Source organism: Phragmites australis, chromosome 13 (genome assembly GCF_958298935.1).
Source record: "Phragmites australis chromosome 13, lpPhrAust1.1, whole genome shotgun sequence".
In the NCBI taxonomy this organism is placed as follows: Eukaryota; Viridiplantae; Streptophyta; class Magnoliopsida; order Poales; family Poaceae; genus Phragmites; species Phragmites australis.
The window spans coordinates 19,644,964-19,665,689 of record NC_084933.1 but is presented as its reverse complement, the minus strand read 5'-3'; the positions used below and the strand labels follow the sequence as shown (position 1 = coordinate 19,665,689).

At 44.5% G+C, this 20,726-nt stretch overlaps 2 protein-coding genes and 1 pseudogene across 2 annotated transcripts; 2 read left to right on the top strand and 1 right to left on the bottom strand.

Moving 5' to 3' along the window:
* Positions 1-3,469: 3,469 nt before the first annotated feature.
* Positions 3,470-4,977, top strand: LOC133889831 (peroxidase 31-like). The gene has a single exon (XM_062330310.1). The coding sequence runs from the start codon at positions 3,726-3,728 to the stop codon at positions 4,725-4,727; it is 1,002 nt and encodes a 333-aa protein (XP_062186294.1). The 5' UTR covers positions 3,470-3,725; the 3' UTR covers positions 4,728-4,977.
* A 9,637-nt stretch (positions 4,978-14,614) lies between these two features.
* Positions 14,615-16,367, top strand: LOC133889503 (CRM-domain containing factor CFM2, chloroplastic-like; annotated as a pseudogene).
* A 391-nt stretch (positions 16,368-16,758) lies between these two features.
* Positions 16,759-19,833, bottom strand: LOC133889746 (uncharacterized). The gene is made up of 3 exons (XM_062330208.1): positions 19,120-19,833; positions 18,587-18,807; positions 16,759-17,534 (listed from the first exon to the last, which is right to left on the bottom strand). The coding sequence occupies exons 1-3, from the start codon at positions 19,727-19,729 to the stop codon at positions 16,953-16,955; spliced, it is 1,413 nt and encodes a 470-aa protein (XP_062186192.1). The 5' UTR covers positions 19,730-19,833; the 3' UTR covers positions 16,759-16,952.
* Between the last annotated feature and the right edge of the window lie 893 nt (positions 19,834-20,726).

The window sequence follows — 20,726 nt, the reverse complement described above, 5'->3', positions numbered from 1 at the left end:
TCTAATTATCGGATAAAATTATTTCTAAATTCTATCCTAGGTTCGCAAATTATCATATACTGCTACCTCCTATGTCTACAGGTACAACCCCAATATAGTAAAAATAATGTACTAAAAATAATATTCTACATTGCACTGCTATCGTACAATTTTCTAAATAAATTTGACAATTTTTTAAATCCTAGGTCATAAATATCTAAAACCTATGTCATATACTACTACTGCACTAATTAACAACAATAAAAAGAAAAAAAAGATTTATCCAAAATTATTCTTCAAATCCGTGGCTCAAATACAGCAGAACTTCGCCGACCTCTCTTCCTCCCCTCCCCTCTCCTCTCTTCTCCTCCCTCTTCTCAACTTTTTCTTTTTTCGGATTATAATAAAATTTTGGCCTATTTTTGACCTTTTTATAGGAGAGGGCGACCGGGCGGGCAGCGCGACGGGCAGGGAGGCCCCTTACCGCCGCCCCCGGTAAGGATCCCTACCCGCCCCCTCAGGAGGCGGTAAGGGAGCCGATCGGGCAGGCAGGCTGTACCCGCTCTCTGAGGAAGCGGTTAGACCTACCGTCCTCTCAGGAAGCAGTTAGAACCTCTAACCGTTTTTTTAAGAGAGCTGCAGCCCTTTGAGAGGACTGCAGACGTTAGTTTACAAATTCTCTTACGAAAAATTTATTTATTTAAATTTTTAATAAAAAATATAAAAAAAAAAAACTCGACGTCCGTGTGCCGCGCATGGGCTCATGCCATGGCACAGACCATACAGTTTGCCCGTGTCGCTCCGGCCCCATTTAGAGGCCCAAGCCAGAAAGAACAACGTTGTGGTACTTGTAGTTTGCACTCCCCTCCTTGATGCTCGCACTGTAATAATAGCGTAGTTTTTTATTTTATTGTTTTAGAGAGAGTATAGGACTACGTTTTCTTTGGGAAATACCAGAGTATCTCCGTAGTACAATCTTGTTCCTTTCAATTTCCTCATCGAGTTGTTCATGTGGAAAGCCTGGGACTAGGTAAACGAGTAAAGCAAACGCTAGGCACGCATGAATTGGCTTCCCGTTTGGAAGTACATGCAAATTTTATTTTATTTTTTTGAAACGAATATGCAAATTTTATCGGCATACGAGGCTTTTGTTTGCAGTATGCATGGGGTCCGGGCTCGGTCGGTTGGTCCCTGAACAATTTATTTCCTGGCCTCGTAATATTATTATGGTCGCTCGGGACGCTGTCATCGCCTGTATGCGTAGGGCCACCCTGGCGGTGGGACTGTGGGCTGTGGCTGTACGTGCTTTGCACCAGCTACACTGTGAGACGTACGCTATCGTCGCTCGTCGGCACCAGCTGGTCATGGACTGCGACCACTTTTGCTCCCCCCTGCATGGTCAAATTTTGCAGATAATGCAGTGTGACCTTGACGGTCATGCACGCATGCACGTGATGATGTGAACCCTGAAGCGTGTGAGCTAAGGATTTTCCCTAACTCCCAAGCAGACGTTATCGCCCATTTGTCCTCCTGTGATTCTCCGGCATTTGTCCATTCCTACGGTCCTACCATAGGCTATGGCTCCACGAAAGCCGACGCGCTAACGAGATTGGATACCCAGCTGTATACCAGCAGCAGGCGATGGACGGAGATGCTTCTGGAGGGACGAAAACAAGTGTGCCCGGACCAGCCGGGGACCCAACGCGTAGTGCGCTCGCTCTATTCGCGGACGGGACAGCGCGCGATAGCGTCCAGCCGTTGGCGCCGCGTGCCTCGCCGGATGCGCCAAGACGGCAACGTGCGCTCCCGGCCCTGCCGCTCGCCGGCTTCCATAATCTGCACCGGCGGCCGCTGCGAGCGTTGAGCTTTTCTTGCTGCGCCCAAAACGACCAAAAAATTGCACGCGCGAGGCCACGCATGGATTGCTGCTTTGGACGGGTGCTCCCGGGATAAAACCTGCACGCCACGGTCCTAGCTTTCAGCCTGTGTTCTCTCGTGCATGTGCAGTTCCGCCTCGCATGTTTGTGTCCAGCCAAAATATGTGGCGTGCTGTGTGGCTACAGGATGGTTGGCACGTTCGAGCCACTCCGCTTTATTGCTATGCTGCTTCAGACCTTCAGTCCTGGTCCTCACGGCGAGTCACCATTAACCAAAAGTGACTAGTAATTCAGTGGAAAGACAGGAGAATTTGGTATTGTTGCTATATAGGGTATACCATTAAAAAGCAGTACATTTATGCACCACCGAATGATGCCGTTGCCATTTTCTCGTCACTCTGTTAGCCCTTCCCCTTTTACCCATCTTTTTTATTCGGTGAAACCGCGTAAAATCACAAAAGTGAGTTGGTGAGCTCAAACTCACTGGTCTCTGCCGATGAGTTTCGTCGAGGAAGAGGCTACACGCTGGAAGTAAATTTTATAAGACACACATATGGAAGACTTATGTGAGATTCTGATTCACGTTGTTTTTTCTTTATCTAATAACTGTTATGTGTGTAAGAGAGAGTAGAGACACATGTCGAACGAGAAGAATAATTTTTCCAAAAGGTCATAGTTTTATAAAATTCCTTTCTGCAGGGCTGCTGCCATGGGCCTATGGCCGCACCGTCGCTTGTCCTAAACGCACAACTAATGCGGTGACAGGAGAATATGTGTGGTAACCTTGCAACGAATTGGCATTTTTCACTCCCGCGCAGAGAAATGTACGGGTATAGTACTGTAGTAGATTTTTTAGGCTCCTTTGAAATGCAGAAATTAAAAATACAAGAATGGGAAAAAAAGACAGGAATATAAAAGAAAATCATGTGTAAAACAGAAGATTGGAAAATAGAAAAAAGTTGTAGAGCTAGCATTTGAATGAGTTACAGGAATAGTACGCGTTGGTTCAAGAACGAAGACAGCATACTTTACCTTGATCCTACATGTGATATGAACTAAAATAATTCCTATAATATTCACAATCTTACGGTTTTCTTTCGTTTTTCTGTAACCGGAGGCCTTAGGGCCCTTTAGAACATATGATTGAAAAATCTTAGGAATACGGTAGGAATGTACATATAAAATAGATGATTGAAAAATATAGAAATTCTATAAGAATTGGTGTTTCGAACGCGGGAATGGGAGAGCACAGCAATGTGGGGGAGTAAATAGTAATCTACTTTGTTTAGACTAAAGTTATACACTAATATTACCATTTATATGCCGTCGACAAGTGGGACAATTAAATTGATGGCCTCACGGTGCCTCGGTCTTCTGTGTTGATAAGGTTCGAGGGGATGTTTTGTTTCCTTTGGAATTCCTAAGTCTTTGAAAATGCTACAGGAAATCAAAGGAATTGGATGGGACTTTTGCTGCATTCCAAAGGCATGTGCAGTGAAAAATCCTATACTATAGGAATGAGATTCCTATGTTTTTCCTTTGAAAATCCTTGGATGCAAAGAGACCCTTAATGCGGACCACGGGCCACGGCACCACAGGTCCACAGCAGCTAGCCAGCTAGTATACCATACCAAAAGGAAAAGCGAAAAAACCCACCGCGGGGCAGAAGCAGAACATCCGTCGTCGTCCTGCCTCGAGCTCTCTGCCCCATCTTTACAAACCACCGTCCGCACTCCGCACCATCCCTTCCGGTTAAACCCCGCAATCAATTCACTCGCTACTGCACCCCCACCCCACCTCTCCGTCCCTCTCCACCACCTTTCCCCTTCTCATTCTCTCTCTCCCAAGAAGGCAAAGCTAGAAGCACCCATGGGCACGCTGCCCCGCCGCCGCGCCCTCTTCTCCCTCGCCCTCCTCCTCCTCGCCGCCGCGGCCTCCGGCGCGGCGGCGGCGCCCAGGCTGTCGCCCAACTACTACCGCCGCAGCTGCCCGCGCGTGGAGCGGATCGTGTCCGACGTCATTGCCGCCAAGCAGCGCGCCAACCCGTCCACCGCCGCCGGCACGCTCCGGCTCTTCTTCCACGACTGCTTCGTCAACGGCTGCGACGCCTCCGTCCTCATCTCCCCGCTCTCCTCCGACGCCACCCCCGAGCGCGCCGCCGACATCAACCTCTCCCTCCCGGGCGATGCCTTCGACGCCGTCGACCGCGCCAAGGTCGCGCTGGAGGCCGCCTGCCCTGGCGTCGTCTCCTGCGCCGACATCCTCGCGCTCGCGGCGCGGGACCTCGTGGGCATCCTGGGCGGGCCGCGGTTCCCCGTCGCGCTGGGCCGCCGCGACTCCGCCCGCTCCGACGCGCGCGACGTGGAGGGGAACCTGCCCCGCACTAACATGTCGGCGCGCGCCATGGCGCGGCTCTTCGCGAGCAAGGGGCTCTCACCGCGGGAGATGGTCGCGCTCGCCGGCGCGCACACCGTCGGCTTCTCCCACTGCGCCGAGTTCGCGCACCGCCTGTACAACTACAGGAGCGCGGATGGGTACGACCCGCGGCTGAACCCGGAGTTCGCGCGCGCGCTGCAGCGGTCCTGCGCGGGCTACCGGGGCGACCCCACAGTGTCCATCTTCAACGACGTGGTGACGCCCCGGGACTTCGACGAGGCGTACTACAAGAACCTGCCCCGCGGGCTGGGCCTGCTCGCCTCCGACGCCGCGCTGTGGGAGTACCCGCCCACCAGGGTGTTTGTCCAGCGGTACGCGGACAACCGCACGGCCTTCTTCGAGGACTTCGCCGCGGGGATGCAGAGGCTCGGCGCCGTCGGCGTCAAGACCGGGCGGCAGGGAGTCGTCAGGCGGCGCTGCGACGCCCTCGACTGATCCGACCGTTGCTTGCTGTGTACTAGTAGCATTCGATTGGTGCGTGCTAGCAAGGGTTCGATAATTTAGGACTGGATTTGGGGAGTAGCTGCTCCGAACTTCACAAATGGTGCGTTCGAGTTTTGAGCTTTGAGATACAGAGTGAAAAATGTGCACTGAAGAGCAGCTGGCTCAGATGTTTCTTTCTTGTTTTGTCTCCTGCCACACCATTATGGCGTTTACAGTGGCATCGTTATCATTGCTGATCACCGATTCTATACTGTTTATTTATTTTGAGATTTATATTAAAGTAATTGGTGAAAAAATAATAAGATAGATAAGAGAATTAATAAAACTATTTATTTGTATTGAGATTTATAGATGAAAAAATTATAAGATAAAAAAAGAATCTACGGATAGGTACTTTACCGTCCTGCCGTCGCCTATCAAAATCAGAGCACGCACTCGGCTGCTCGGTCATGCGGTTACTAGGCCAACAATGCGAAGCTAAGCATCGTCCCATGCCACGCTGTGACGCTGAAGGTCCAAGTAAAAACGCACGGCAGATTGTATCTGCGGCGAAGGGGAGACCGGCACTGCCATGTTGAGATAGTAGCAGATGGAGGAAAGGAGTCGCCCGTCGGCACATGCAAGCGAAAGGCGGCATTCGCTGCTGCCTCTGTACTTTGCTCGTGATCGGCTCTGGACGGCAGCAATGAAATCGGGCCAACCTGGCCTGCAGGCGGGTCTACTACGACCACTACCGGCCACCGTAAACAGCAACAGGCAACAGCAAGTCCGGTTCTTGCCGGTGAAGCTTTCGGTTGGGTTTTAAAGGCCATGCTACTGCAGGCCCGATCTGCCGAGACGGTGCCGGTAATTAGATCTGCCGGGACAGAATGCATTCGGGTAGTTCTGCATCAACAATTCTGCGCAGCAATCTGTCGAGTTTTTTCTATTTTTCTATTTTTTCATTAAAAATTTAAATAAATAGTTTTTAATTTTTTTTTAAACTAAACATTTACCGCTCTCTTATAGGACAGTTAGTCCCTTATCACCTCTGAGAGGGCAGTAAGCAGTCCCACAGATTCGGGTACTTACAGCCCTCCGGTAAGCTACAAACATAAACAGTAAATCTCGATGAACAGTACTTTAAAAATCAATTTCTCTCCTACCTTCTCTATTCAAAACAGTGATATTTTGTTGCTCCAAAAATCCTAAAAAATTTTGTACGTGTTACATAATCCATGTGCAACACATTTTAATTGAATTCACCCAAAAATACTATGTAGAATTTTAACTAAAATTCTCCAAAAAGGCTAGTTTTATAACTTCTAGCAATTGTTAGGGCCTCAAATAAATTTCTAAAAATACGGTAAAATTCACTAATATTCTTCTTATATGATGTTATAATTTCTAAAATTATTTTTAGCACTAGGTTTATATATTTTTGAATTCAAATTAAGTTAAAAGAAGAATATCACATGAAATTATAAAAATACATATAAATGGTGCATTACAAAGGAATCCACTTTTTTACCATATAATCTAGGGCTAAAAATAATTTTAGAAATTATCACATCACATAAGAAGAATATTAGTGAATTTACCAGATTTTTAGAAATTTATTTGAGGCCCTAACAATTGCTAGAAGTTAGAAAAGTAGCCTTTTTTGAGAATTTTAGTTTAAATTCTACACATGATTTTTGGGTTAATTCAATTAAAATGGGTTGCACATGGATTATGTAACACATACAAAAAGTTTTAAAATTTTTGGAGCAACAAAACATCACTGTTCAAGTTTTAGGTTTTTAGCAACATAACATCACTGTTCACCAAGATCTACTGTTCATATATTGTAGCTTACCGCTCTTCAAAGGGCTGTAAGCCGACCCGCCCCATAAAAAGGTGGTAAGAGTCTGTGGGACTACTTACCGCTCTCTCAGGAGGTGGTAAGGGGCTAACCGCCCCATGAGAGGGCGATAGACGTCTAGTTTTGTAATTTTTTTTACGAGAAATCTATTTATTTAAATTTTTAATCGAAAAAATATAAAAATAAAAAAGCTCACAACTCCCAGTCGTTATAGTTTGGATTAATAACGGATGATAATTGGCAGAGAGACATGGGAGGGCCATTCGCATGGTCCTGCAACTCCTGCGCAGTGCTCACCCGTCAGTCGTACGAGCTAACCACCAACCCGCTGTCGATAAATGCATCCTGTAACACCCAGTGAAGCTGTAAGAGGTTTTTCTTTTTTTCTTTTTATAAGGGAAGACCATAATATATAATAGAACATGTTGGACATTCTGCAGAGTGGCTACTTTGAGATCCAACTTAGCCAGCAGCGGCAGCGGGACCAGTAGGGATCTATGGCGGCGCTTGGGAGAGAGGGTAGCAAACCCCTTTGATACCATGTAGAAGGCAGGATTTATAGAAGCATAGCTCACACATGTGGCGGCGTCCGAGTTTTGTATATATAGATGTATAAGAGGTACAAGATCAGAAGAAAATCTCTGATTACAAGGGGGAGATAAGTCCGGAAGATATGCATCTAAACAACTGAGACTTAATACCTAAGAAACCAAAACTTGTACACAAGGTTTATACGTTAACACCCAGTAACATATCTAAGGTTCGTGGGGCTTGCTCGAGTATTGAATAATTTGGCCAGCGAATGGGGGTGCTTAGGGAACAAATTCACGCATCGGCACACACAAATAATCACTTGTATAAATGCTGCACTTGATCTCTGATCGAGGTATCATCCAATATGTTTCGTTTTGAGCAGTTTGTCAGCATACATGATGCCTAGGCTGCACCTGACGTTGAGCAGGTGCGCAGAAGAAGAAGGCAAGGCTTGGCACGATTGAGGAATGGGCCAACAGAAAGGCGAGCTGGATCACGACCAGGAAGACCAGGACATGATACCCCGAGGCCAAGTGGGCCGCGTAAGAGTGGTGTGCACATGCTAGTTAAGAGAGGGCGACTGAACGTCAAATTGATAGGCTCTCAACTCTTCTGTTGGTCCCCTGCTACAGTAGCGATAGGTGACTCCTCAGCGATTTACCGATCATAATGTCGATCCACCCATTTTCCTCTCTTCCAGCGAGCAATCTGCTGGCAGTGAGTGTGGGGGAACGGGTGGATCGACGCCTGGTGTCCTTAGATAGGTATTTTGTAGCTTATATGTTGGTAGTTTAAGTGGTTTGGTTAGTTTAATGTTAGGTTTTCGGGAGGAGTTCTCTTCTCACCAGGCTTTTGTTTCCCTGCTAGCCTTTGGCGGGTTCGTTGGTGTTTGTGTCACCTTCGGCGATGGCCATGGCAGGCATGTTCAGAGGCTTATTTATATTAATTAAAGCTTGCCCATGGCTGCTTTCTTCCCATTCTTTCTTCTTTCCACTAATCTAATGGTAGCGGCGACTGGGATCGATCTGAATGAGGCAGTTATGAGTGGATATGCGCAAGTAAAAGGGGCAGCTAAGCTGGAATGTTTTATGTGTGCGGGTCTGTGGTTTTGGAAGTGGGTCATGCTTCCTCGTAGGTGTGTTGCCGACGGTGGTTTTTGCATTACGGTCGAAGTTGGAGGCGCCTATGCTTTCCTTGTTTGGTGAGGCTCTGGCTATTTGGCCGGTTCACAAAGCTAGTGCGTTCAGCGTTTCCAAGATCTGTTTTTGATAGGTCGTCTGATGTGGTGCAAAAAACTGAAGTTTCCTCGCCGTTAGAGAGTTGGGCTTCCGACTCCTTCCTTAGTGTGATGCTCCGTCCAACTCTGGCGAGGCGTTGCTATGTTCTGCTGGGCCGATCTGAGATGAACTAGAAGAACAACACCTCTCAGGGTTGGCGTTGCAGTGTTCCTTTTCTTCAGGGTCCCCTGTGTAAATGGTGTCATGTAATTTCCATGGTTCATCAATGAAATATAGACCTGTTTTCTCTAAAAAAAAGGGTGAGTGCACAACAAGACAATTGTACTAACTACTCTTCATTCTCATCTGTTCTTGGAGAGAAATATATAGCCATGCTTCCCCAATCCTTCGATCTCTTCCTCCATCATCTTCCTCCCTCGCTTCTTCTATTGATCGGAATGTAACAAGCTGGTATTAGAGCCTACCCTCCTAAATCCACCGAATTCTCCATAAGCCACAATATTGGACCCGAGAGCAACTCAAGGCGATGAACATGGAAAAGCAACTCAACGAGATCATGAAGTCCCAAGCGGATCTTGCGAAGGTGATGCCAGGGCTTTAGGAATCGAACAAAGTGATCCTGGAGACCATGTCGTATCTCGCAAGTTAGAAGCTGAAGATCGAGCTTGCTGTCGAGGAAGTTCATGAAGAGTTGGGTGAGCTGCATCAACAAGTGGAGCAAATCGCAAAGAACCACGCCTTATCGGTCAAGCCAACGAATCTACCTCCTCTACTATCAATGCCGAATCTACCTCCTCTACTATCAATGTCGAGTCTTCCACCCACGCTCAACTGGTGGAAGAGGGAGTGCGATCGGTTCTCATCGAGGATCGACACCGCACCCAGACTGAATGGCCACCACATGGACGACTGGAACTAGGGATGCTAATTAGGGAAAAATATTCTCCAATAAAAGCTTCAAGCTCCACATTTTCATGAAAGTCGTCAAGTAGTTTCATCCAAGTTCCAAAGTATTGAAGAAGCTTTAGGTGAATTTCAATATATGCAACATGTTTTGAGCCCTTCATTTCGTGTTTTCAACATAAGTTCAAATAAAAGCCACAAGTCTCGCCAAAAAAGGACGAAAAAAGCATAAATAGAGAGAGTGATCATTTAGCATGCACCATGGTTTTTAGTTTGATGTCACAACTCATCACTCTTTCAGTATTGGACTTTAGTTCGATTTATGGTCACCATATGTGCTCATCAAGGGTGCACCATGGACTTGAGTTTGATGCCACATCTCATCACTCTTTCAGTATTGCACTGATTTGATAAGTTGATAAAAATGTAAAGAAATTAGGATACAACAAGATCAATATCACGTACCCCATCAATCAAACATTAATTCGACATCAAACATGTAAGTATACAACTGTTTCACAATATAATTGAGAGAATTGGGGTTAGAGCACTGGCAGTAGGGATTGAGGAACGGGAAGGAGGAGCAGGGCTGGAGGAAGAAGTATGTTTTGTTTATTCTGTTTCTTTCTTCGCTTCCAAGGTCGATCTCCTTGTATGCCTTGTTGATGTCACAAACCGGGCCTTGCCCATTGGGAGCCCAAGCCCAAAGCCAGAGAGAGAGTAGAGTTCGTGACATTCAGGATCTATTTGGTAGAGTTTCAGCTCCAAGAATTCTTTTAGCTTATTATTTCTAGCTCTAGAAATTCTTGGAGTCAAAGCTGTTGATAGATTAAGGGTCTTCGATTGAGGTATCTTGTTCTTATTGAAGGTTTATCTAGCCTCAATTGTGGTTTTAGTAATTAATGATAATACATATGGACTAACAATTATGTTAAGAATTATTTGTAGTATGTTTCATAGGTGATGCATGATTGATAGAGCATGGGTTGATTGAGAAATTCCATGAAGATCAAGATAGATGCATCAAGACCAATGAGCTCTAGGTGATGCTCATGTGATGAAGGAAAAGCTACAGTGGAAGAGATATCGGATGTTGAGGATGGTCTCAATAACATTGACAATAAGCATGATGGCTAGGTTACTTGTGGAGATCAAGTAACTAATGGTATGAGATTGTCAATTGAATTTTAGGGACTAACCTGTGTGCTATCTGCTTGAGAGTGAGTAGGGTTATGTTCCATATGAAGATTGACTAAGAGTGAATGTCAAGTTACTTGTGAAGATCAAATAACTTAAGGTATAAAGTTATCAATTAGGTTTTATGAACTAACACATGTGCTTTATGCTTGAGAGTGAGTTGGGGTTAGATTCCATAAGAAGGTATGAGTTGAATTGGGATATTCAATATACCAAGTTGGAAGAGCAAGATCAAGACAAGTTTAGTGGACAACTTATATGCTTGATGCTTGCGGTTCATACCTTGATGGTGAACCAAATGAAGATGGCGCAAAGAGTGAAGTCTCCTATTCTTTGTGCATGGGAATCTATCAAGAGAGCTTCATTTAGCTTCAAGAGATCGAGTGAATATCAAGATGAAAGCCAGGATGATCATCATCGTCAAGAGAAGAGGAGTTAATGATGAGCCTTGAAGAGCTATAAGAAGTGTCGGGGCTTAGACGATGTGTTCATCAAGTCCAAATAGGATTGCTCAAGGTAAAGATATAACTAGAATAGTTTTTCTAGTTTTGCCGGTCTCAAGAAGTTTGATGGAAGACTGGGTAATAGGATCAACAGACATAATATCAAGAGGGGTTATTGAAAGCGTTGCTCGATTGTTGTGCCGAGTGCTCAAACAATGTGCCTAGTGCAAGATGGGTATGTGTTGAGAGTTCATTTTACGAGTTCAGTGTATCTAAAAGGTGTTTTAGATTAACCCTTTGTTGTTGTCAGCCTTAATGATGAAAAGTGATTGCGGTCAAACCTTAGTGGTGTTTGCATGTTCCATGTGATACCTAGTTTAATCTTAGGGGATCAAGCTTTATACAACGGATGGAAGTGTCTAGATCGGCATTCAGAGTGTTCCTAATTTTGATCCAATATGATTGAGATCATAAAATCAGTTGGGATGTGTAGCCCTCTGAATAAGCTTTCCATAGAGTTTGAGATCACCGAAATTGGACATCGGGGGTCAAAAGTTATCGCTATTTTTCTGAGTGTCAACTGTTCTGATCGGATGTTCCGATCCGGACTTCGGATGTTCTGATCCATCAGAACATCCAATTTTCAGAAAGTCGATGTTCTCGTGTTGGAGTTAGTTTTGGGTCAGATGTTTCGATCTATACATCAGAAGTTTCGATGTGTTATTTTTCCCTAATATGACCGTTGGGATTCGAAGGATCGAATATTCCGATCTGGGGATTAGAAGTTACTATCAATGCAAAGTCTTGTGAGGGGTTTGAAGTTGATTTTTTGGTGCTTGCAAAGGCTTGAAAGGTGTTGGAACTTAGTGTTCTTACCTTTGAGTGCTCCCTTTCTCTCTCTAGGATTGCTTTGTGATATACAAGGCCTTTGTGGCTTAGTGAGTAGAGAGAGGTGTGGTGTTTTGGTAGTCCAGGATTTGTGCATTAGTTGCGTGTGTTGAGCACTTGTCATAGATCGTTTGCAAGTTTGGGAGTTTCTTACTCTTGGAGACCATCGTCTCCTAGACGGCTCGGTGGTGGATGACCGACGATCTCCTCAAGTGAAGAGTGTGAGGAGGTCCGGAAGTGGTAGTAGAACTCACTATCTTCGGAGTGGAGGAAGAGTTAACTATAGTGGAGACGAGGAGTGTATGTGTGCAACCTCGTGAGAAAAATAGTTAAAAAAAGACCCAGCTCAAGTGTGATCGAGTTTTCTTAACGAAAATGTAGGATATCGGTGGATATCCAAACTTCGTTAATTAACAGATCATTTATCTCTATATTTCCTTACTCTTGTGCATCACATTGATTTAATTGCTTGTATGCTTATTTGTATGTACTTTGAGTTAATTTTGTGATATTCAATCTAGCTATTTTTAACAGCATCGGAACATCCGATGAACAGCTCAGAATGTCCGATTAGAGTTTCTTGCATATCTTGCTATAATTGAATAATTTTTTTCATCTTAAGATTATAACATTCACATTTGTTTAGGGTAATTGTGCACTAGTTGAGCCTAAAATATTTAGTTTTCTCACTTATGAAAAATCCGTTAGTTTATTTCTGCTGTTAATTTAGGACAACTATTAAACAAGGGGACGGAGTTTTTAGAAACAGCACATTGAACTATCCATGTGGCTGAGAGCCCTCACAGCCTAGGCACAACGACGCAATTATCAGGGGCGCGCTCTACCACTGAGCTAATAGCCCGTCCCGCGGGCCTCCCAAAGGGAGGCCTGTTACGCCAAAAACGAGAAAAACTCCATCCCTTTCCTTTTGACATCCCCATGCCGCCACACCACACGGGGGGACATAGGGACGTCAAAAAGGGGATCTATTCATCCTTTTTATGTGATGTCATTATCCTTTCACTTATTTGAACTAAAAATATATATTTATCACTTTATTTTATCATACAAACTTTAAACTATATATAGATCTTGAAAATAAAGCTCTGCCAAATAGAACCTCAATACTAGATATTGTCAAGTTATTTAATCAAAAATTTTCTTGATCTTGCAACAAGAGGATAAATGGAACACTTCATCAAGGGGGCGTTTGGTTCACTGCCCTGGCTTGCCGCACCAATTTAGTGGTGAGCCCAGTGCATTTGGCCATCACTTGGATGGCTACCAAAAGTTGGCTCGCCAACTAACATTCAACTGCAAGCAAGTCAAATAGGTGGCGAAACACGTGCGGGCAAAAAGCTCGCCAATGATTTGGCGCGACTGCTACCCACAGCTTTGTTGAGGTGTCACTACATGGTTGGCTGCAGTACATTCTTGCACTTTTTGATTAGCGAGTTTTAACTGACTCTATTTATAAACTGTAAATCATATTAACGATCTGTTTGCACCATTATATTTCTTATGATTTAATACATGAAACAAGATCTATATTCACTATGTTTTGATAAAAAAAGATTAAGTGACATATGGGTCTTACATGTCATACTCACAACTACAGAAAAATTCACAATATTAGTAAGGCTATAATCCAAACATCTTCACATTGCCAACATTTTGGCCATACCTTAACTTTAATCATACCAAAAATTTGGTAGGATAAAGGGCTATTTGGTTGGTGTCACCAACATACCAAACCAAAATTTGGCCACAACCAAACTATGGGCATGACCAAATTTTGGTTAAAGTTGAGATGTTTAGATGGTGACCATGCCAAATGCTTAAAACACTGTCAACAAAATCTAGTGTGTAAGTATGACACGTGGATCTGATCTAAAAATTTCTAGCGATAAAATATAGTTAATATAGGTCTTGTTTTATTGATTAAATTACAAGGAGTAGGTAGTTTAATCGGATTACAAATTAGAATCATGACTTAAGAGTTATTATCATTTGAATGTTTGTTATCCAACAATTAATGCACTGCAGTTGGATTTGGTTGCCATATAGCTTGCTGCCACGTCAAGGTTCTATGGGATTTGGCAGGCAGCTTGGGCCAGCAAATCCGATGCCCATAAGGTTATCTCAAGTAGATACTTTAAAATTTCATTCCTTATAATACTATTACAGTATCTTTTAATACTATTACAGTATCTTTTTTTTTATCTTCAACAGCTATCCTATTTTCTACCTTTCATTACTCTCTTCTTTCTTTTGAACCCACAATCATACACTCGGTACAGTAATACAGGTCCCTCAATCGATCGGCAAGTTTGCCTCTCTCGGCGCTACAGTAACCAGCGCCCATATCCCTGTTCATCTGGATACGGGATCCGCTGGAGCTTGTTGTGAACGACTGAGATCGGCAAAGGACGAAAAAGCTAGCGACACAGTACTTTGAGAAAAGTATACGGTAGCTCCCGAAGAAGGCCTAAGTTTTGAAGAAATTGGCTGGGCATGCTAAAAAATTTTTTAGGCGGATGAAATTTTGGATTCCAACCAAATGGCATCCAAATTCTTTAGACATAACCAAGTTTTGACCTGGCTATTTACGGGTTTAAACTAAACAAGCCCTAACTAACAAGTTCACATCACTATTTCACATACACACAAAAACACATGTTCAGATCAAATAGAACATGAACAGTTAGCTACACGCATCTCAAAGCGTCGGTCACCCCTTTCCTCCGTCTCCCGCCTTCCAACACCTTATCCTCCATGCTCCATCCAGCCCGTCACGGCTCAGTTAAACCCTTATTCTCCCTCCACTCGCACCCCTCCTTTGCCACGCAAATGCTCCTCCTCCTCTCCCCCCACCCTTCCCCTCCCATCCTCTCCCTCCCCTCCTCCTCCACCTCCAAACCTCACGCCCGCCTCCTTCCTGTCCACGTCTCTGCCTCCCCTCGCCGGAGCTCCTCGGCAATTCCGCGCTCCGCCGCATCTCTGACAAGCTTCGCAGCGTAAGTTACCTTGACAAAATCCGCGCTCTGCCGCATCTTCATGCCCACCCCGGCCCAGCTCCCGCACCACCACGTCGGCTCCACCCTAGACCCGAGCTGGGCCACGGGCGACGGCGAGGCTGACTCCGCGGCACGGCGGCAGAGGAGGCATGGGAGGGATGCGGGGTCAGATTTGGTGCCGCCGTCCGCGGCGGAGCTGGCGCTGCCACGGGACAAGCTGCGGCGACTGCAGGGGATCGGGATCCGGATAAGGAAGAGGCTCAAGGTCGGGAAGGCGGGCGTGACGGAGGGAATTGTGAACGGGATACACGAGCGGTGGCGGAACGCTGAGGTCGTGAAGCTCAGGTGCGAGGACGTCTGGGCCATGAACATGAGGCGCACGCACGAGATTTTCGAGGTGAGCACTGCTCTGTGCATGTCCAGGCACACCATAGTCCTGCTGTTGCCTGTGCGCTGGTCTGTGCAATTATGCATTGGCGTTGGATGTGCCTGTCTGCTTGCCGTAATAACATTGGAGGACAAAAGGCCAGGGTGCGTTAGCATTGGCTGTTAAGCCTGTTAAGCTATCCCTGTGTTTCATCGTTTCCCTGGGTCACACGCTCAGGAAATTATGATGTCGGTAGGCATAATAGTGTTAGGTTATGTTGGTACATTAGAGCTCGTTTCACAATTTGATAGGATAACAAAGGGTTTAGTACATGATTGCACAAAGTTATCATGCACCTAACTATTGCTTCTTCAAAGCAGATTTCATATTGAATTCCATTTGACAAATCAAAAGCAGTTTGGGGAGAAATAGTGTGTAGGTGGATCCAAACTATTTCAATTTGCATTTGACAGTTTGGCATGCTGTATGTATTTTGTTTCGTAGAGGAAAACTGGAGGCTTAGTCATTTGGAGATCTGGAAGCACCATCATATTGTATAGAGGAACCAACTATAAGTATCCTTACTTCCATTACAGTGAAAGTAGGGATGGTACTGTTGATGAAGAATCATCGGAGCAGAGCAGTTTGGGGGATGAGGATGAAGATCTTGGTATAGCATTAGTGGAACAGAGTATCAATGGAGAAGAGGATGAGAATCATTTACAACATTATAGCAGTCATGAAGAGAGTAGTGAGAATCCTGTTATAGCATATGCAGAACAGAGGGGTGGAGTAGAGGATGGCATGGGATATTCAGAGCAGAAGGGAAGCAGAGAGAAAGATACAAAACATCCCATACTATCTACTAAACGGCTTATTTTTTATATGCATGAGCGGAATTTAGACATTAGAACTACAGAGCAAAACAGTATTCAAGCTCCAAACAAACAGCATGAGGGATTGCATATAAGCACCCATGTAGATTGTCCTAGTAAGGATGGTGCTCGAGCTCGGTCATCCTTCGATTACAGTTGCCTGCAAACTTGCAGAGGAAGCTGACAAATTGCTTGGTGGATTGGATCCAAGGTTTGCTGATTGGTGGGGGTATGACCCCCTTCCAATTTTTGTGGTGCGCACTTTGCAGGAAGAGGCAGTCAAGGATTGCTGGTGTATAATAATTTTTGTGGTGCACACCTTGTAGGAAGAGGAAGTAACCTGTCCATGATCAAGCTATGGGAAAGATGCGAGGTGGGTAGGTGCTAATCAATGCATACCCAGTTATAAAATGTATTTTGTGTGCTCCTGGATTAAGAATGTATTTTGTGTGCGAGGTAGGTAGGTCATAGCATAAATATGAAAAATTTATCAAATCCTGATAGGTGCTCGAAGCGCCGCTTGCCGACTAGCACCTATATCTACCATTTAACATATTTGAATTGTAGTTTTCCAGCAAAATAATATTATTTAAAAAATGCTTTGGATCATCCCCCACGAGCACAGACCAGCACAGAGGAATGATCTAAAGAACAATTGCACCCACGTAAGTTGTCATTGCTTACACAATTCATGACCTAAATATGCATACAGGCAAGCATGGATATTAATCATTCATCATGTGTGCCCAAAAGAGAGGCGATAACGACATCAAATCTGCTCCATCCACATGCAAACATGACCTGGTTTCATCATTACAGTACCAAGTTCGAAATCTTCATTAACATGCTACTGCCCACCGTATTTGCAACATCAGTACTTCCAGCAACTAAACTACACTGATAGCTAGATACTAAGAGTGATAGATAAGAGACCAGGCGACAGTGACTTCTAACAGGCACAAGCCAGCAATGTCAATCTCTTTAGAGCTTGTACCCTTTTCCTGAGGTTCAAAATCCTTTGTACCCGTTGAGGTAACATAACCATCCGAAGCCCTAACGGAAACTGTCAGCTTTCTATGGCTTTCAACAGAAACAACACTCCGTGAAAGGCTGATCTCATCACCAGTTTGATGCAATTCCTCATCTCCAGAATTATGCAACAAGATTTCATGTTCTATACTGTCAGTAGAGGCAAAAAACTTACCATGAAAACCATCCGGTGGCCCAGAAATGACTTTCACACTGATTGTAGCTTCCACAGAGGAAATGATATGGCCGAGCTTAAAGCCCAGCGTGCTAAGCCTGCTAGTGTAAGATTGCATAATCAGCAGCGAAGCCGATGGGCAAGAGTCGCTCCTGACTTTAATAGCTAGAAGGTTTAATTCTTTATCGTCGGATTTACTAGTGCCCCTCACATACAATGAAACCTCAAAGACCACATAATCACACAACAAGACACCGCGCACAGGACCTGTCAGTACTAGATATGGATTCTGCATGCAATACCAATAAGTAAGCAGTAAGTAAACTGAAGTGAAAGAAGAGGCAAACATTGAGCAAGAAAACACTGAAACAGTATAGTGAACGCAAAGTGGATAGCATAAATGATGCAAGGTGTATAACACAAATGATGGGAGACAAATATTAGCCTAACACATCAGCCACATACAAAAAAGATAGGATTTTTGTAGCGTGCATATCATCCAAAAACGTTAAAGCATGTTTATTTAGAACATTTGTTTGCCAATGCCTTGAAAACAACCCTGAAACATTTTTCTAGCCAAAATTCAGAGGAAACAGCCACAAAACTATCAAATACAATGACACATAAACCACAAGCTTAAACAGACTGAGGAACAAAATCACAAAATGGGACTGCCAATGCATAGTGGCGGCACATGTAAATGGCCTAGAGTTCCCAAAGTGACAGTCGGAGGTAAAAATTGCAAATCACATGCAACCTTCCATAGGGCTCCTATACCTGACAACAGTCATGTGCTCCCTATATTCTGGAAGTACCAACTTAGTCAATATCTTAAATCAGTAATTAGTAGTCAAAGAAGTGTGTACCTGTTTGAATTAGTAATTAGTTAAGTCTGACTTACACTATGCATTAAGATGGCCATTTACTCTGTAAATATCTCTATGATCAAATCTAAAGACATGACTTACTTTTGAGGTGGCTCCTATACCTTATTTTCGTCTTCTCGTTTGTTTATACAATGTTAGATCTGTCTACATGATTCAAATGTAAGTAATAGGCATGGCGATTCTACACACGGGAGTCATGGTAATTTCTACAAAGGTATAATATCGGATCACCGTGTATAACGCTGACTAATTAAAGGAGGCAATAGTAGAATTAGATGGCAAAACTAAGATTGTTCAATGCAGAAAAACAATGGGTACAACAACTACACGGTACAAACTCTACGCATGCTTGCATGGTAACAATAACTAGGACAATGCATGAAAAAGTATGTAGGAAATAGGCAGCACAGCAAGAATAAAGAAACAATAGTGGTAAGTAAGAAATACTGTGTACCTCATCGGTGAGGGTTTGACAGTTATCCCTTCCGCACTCGAAGATAATATTGCGATTGAAATCCATTGTGTCGCGTAGCGCAACCATACCAAACACATCAAGCGGCCACTGTAAACCTCCTGTTAATTCTGCAACTTTGACTGAAAACACCTGTAGGGTTTCGCACTTTATGGCACCACATGGAGCGGGATCAAATGTAAAACGCTTGCAAGGGATGGACGCTGCATATAGTTGTAGGAGATTTCAAATGAGTTAGGATATTCGAGTCCGATAGCAGGCAATAGCAGAAGTACAAACAATTACAACTAACATGTGCATGGATCGCATCTAAGCTATTGTTGTTCATTGGTCCAGTTCTGATCTTACCACACGTATCTCTCTTGAGATCTAAGAGACATCATAGTAGACTAGATAGCACTAGGAAGTATGAAATCGTTCCAGCTACCTGGAGTACCGAACCAAAGCAACCCGAATTAATTGAGCAAGTAATTGACGAGTAAGATTGAGAACGAGATAATTAACAAGGCACTCACTGTTGTCCTCGAAGCGACCGTAGCCCGTCCTGGCATAGACATCGTTCCACCACTTTTCGAAGGACCTAGCTTCGAAGGCATAAGGGTCCGTTACCTCCTCTGAGTTCGGATCAAACTCTTCCTCCATCCTCTTCTTATACTCCTCATACTTCTCCAACTCCCGCTGCAACTTTTCGGCATAGTACATGTTCACCGCTTTGCCTTTCCCTTTCCCTTTGGAGCCTCTCTTCCTAGCACCCTCCCTCTTCCTCATTACCTCCCCCTTCCCGCTATTCCACTCCGCATCGGCCTCTATCTTCACCGATTTGCCTGTCCCTTCCACTTCGAAGTGTATCTCCCTCGCCGCCTCCCTCTTCATCATTATCTCCGGCTCCGTCCTCTTCGTCAGCTCCGCGTCTGAATTCACTGATTTGCCTACCTCTTCCCCAACGAGGACTTTCTTCCTCACCGCCTTCGTCTCCGTACACAACTCCTCCAAATCCATCTGCAACCACATCAACTCGCGGTCCCACACCGCAACCTCCGCATCGGAGTCTATGTTCCTCCTCTTCGACGCTTCGCCTTCCCCTTCCCCCTTGTGGTCGCTCTTCCCCCACGCATCCACCTCCATCTCCGTCTCGTTTGCAACTGCAGATTGTCCTCGCCGCCGTCACCGCTATGGGTAAGAAACCCGGTCTGGTTCTTGGCTCTGGCTGGGCAGGGAGCACGACCAAACAAATAAATAGGACAAATCCCTGATGACTACGTTAGGCTACTCGGCCCAACCCGACTCGGCTTCTGGGCCCAATCTGACTCGGGATACTCAACGGAGTAAAGTCCAAGGGAGCACTAACTAGAGACCGGCCTCCAAAAGTAGTAGCAGCGGGCCGCCTCCCTGACGACACGTGTAGCCACGGGCTTGCGGGGACGGAAACCAGACGGAGCGGCGCCCACCCCCGGTCCCCTGGCTTGGCGGCTTCCTTCTCAGTTTATTTGCTACGAACACACGCACACGTACACTGGGGATAAATTTATTTGCTACACGCACACGCACAGGCTGCGCCATTATTTGAACATTAATTCAATAATCTTGATGAACTCATAAATTCAAACTTATAACAAAAAACCTTTAATTAATAATATATTGCTACCCATGGATCATGCTAATTTACTTTTGATTCTTATACCCAAACTTTTTACTCAAAATATCAACATACGACTTGAGATCCCAACATATTTTACTCAAAATAGCCAACTTATGATTCAAGATTCCCAACTTTCAATAATTTGATGTTTATTTGGGGAATAAAAAACTTTTAATTGGACAACTTTGTACTGGAGGTTGAAAACTTTCAACTGGACAACTTTGTATGGAAGGCCAAAAACTTTCAATTGAACTACTTTGTATCAAAGCTAAGAAAACATTAAAGTGGGCAACTATGTATCAGATGTCGAGAAATTTCATTTGTGTTATTGGAGGTCGAATACTGTACCAGAGGTACAACTATTCAACTACCTGGCTCGAACTTTCAACACGAAATACCAGACTAAATAAATGATAAAGAACTAATAATATATCTTGATAATTAATGACATGGGAGCATGATGTTAAATTGTTCTTATATTGG

Excerpts from the sequence above, each read along its gene's own strand:
- LOC133889831 (XM_062330310.1), top strand. The coding sequence starts at position 3,726 with ATGGGCACGCTGCCCCGCCGCCGCGCCCTCTTCTCCCTCGCCCTCCTC.
- LOC133889746 (XM_062330208.1), bottom strand. The coding sequence starts at position 19,729 with ATGGAGGTGGATGCGTGGGGGAAGAGCGACCACAAGGGGGAAGGGGAA. Across the intron at positions 18,808-19,119 it reads CGGTCGCTTCGAGGACAACA|CGTCCATCCCTTGCAAGCGT; the intron begins GTGAGTGCCTTG and ends AACTATATGCAG. Across the intron at positions 17,535-18,586 it reads GTCAAACCCTCACCGATGAG|AATCCATATCTAGTACTGAC; the intron begins GTACACAGTATT and ends TATTGCATGCAG.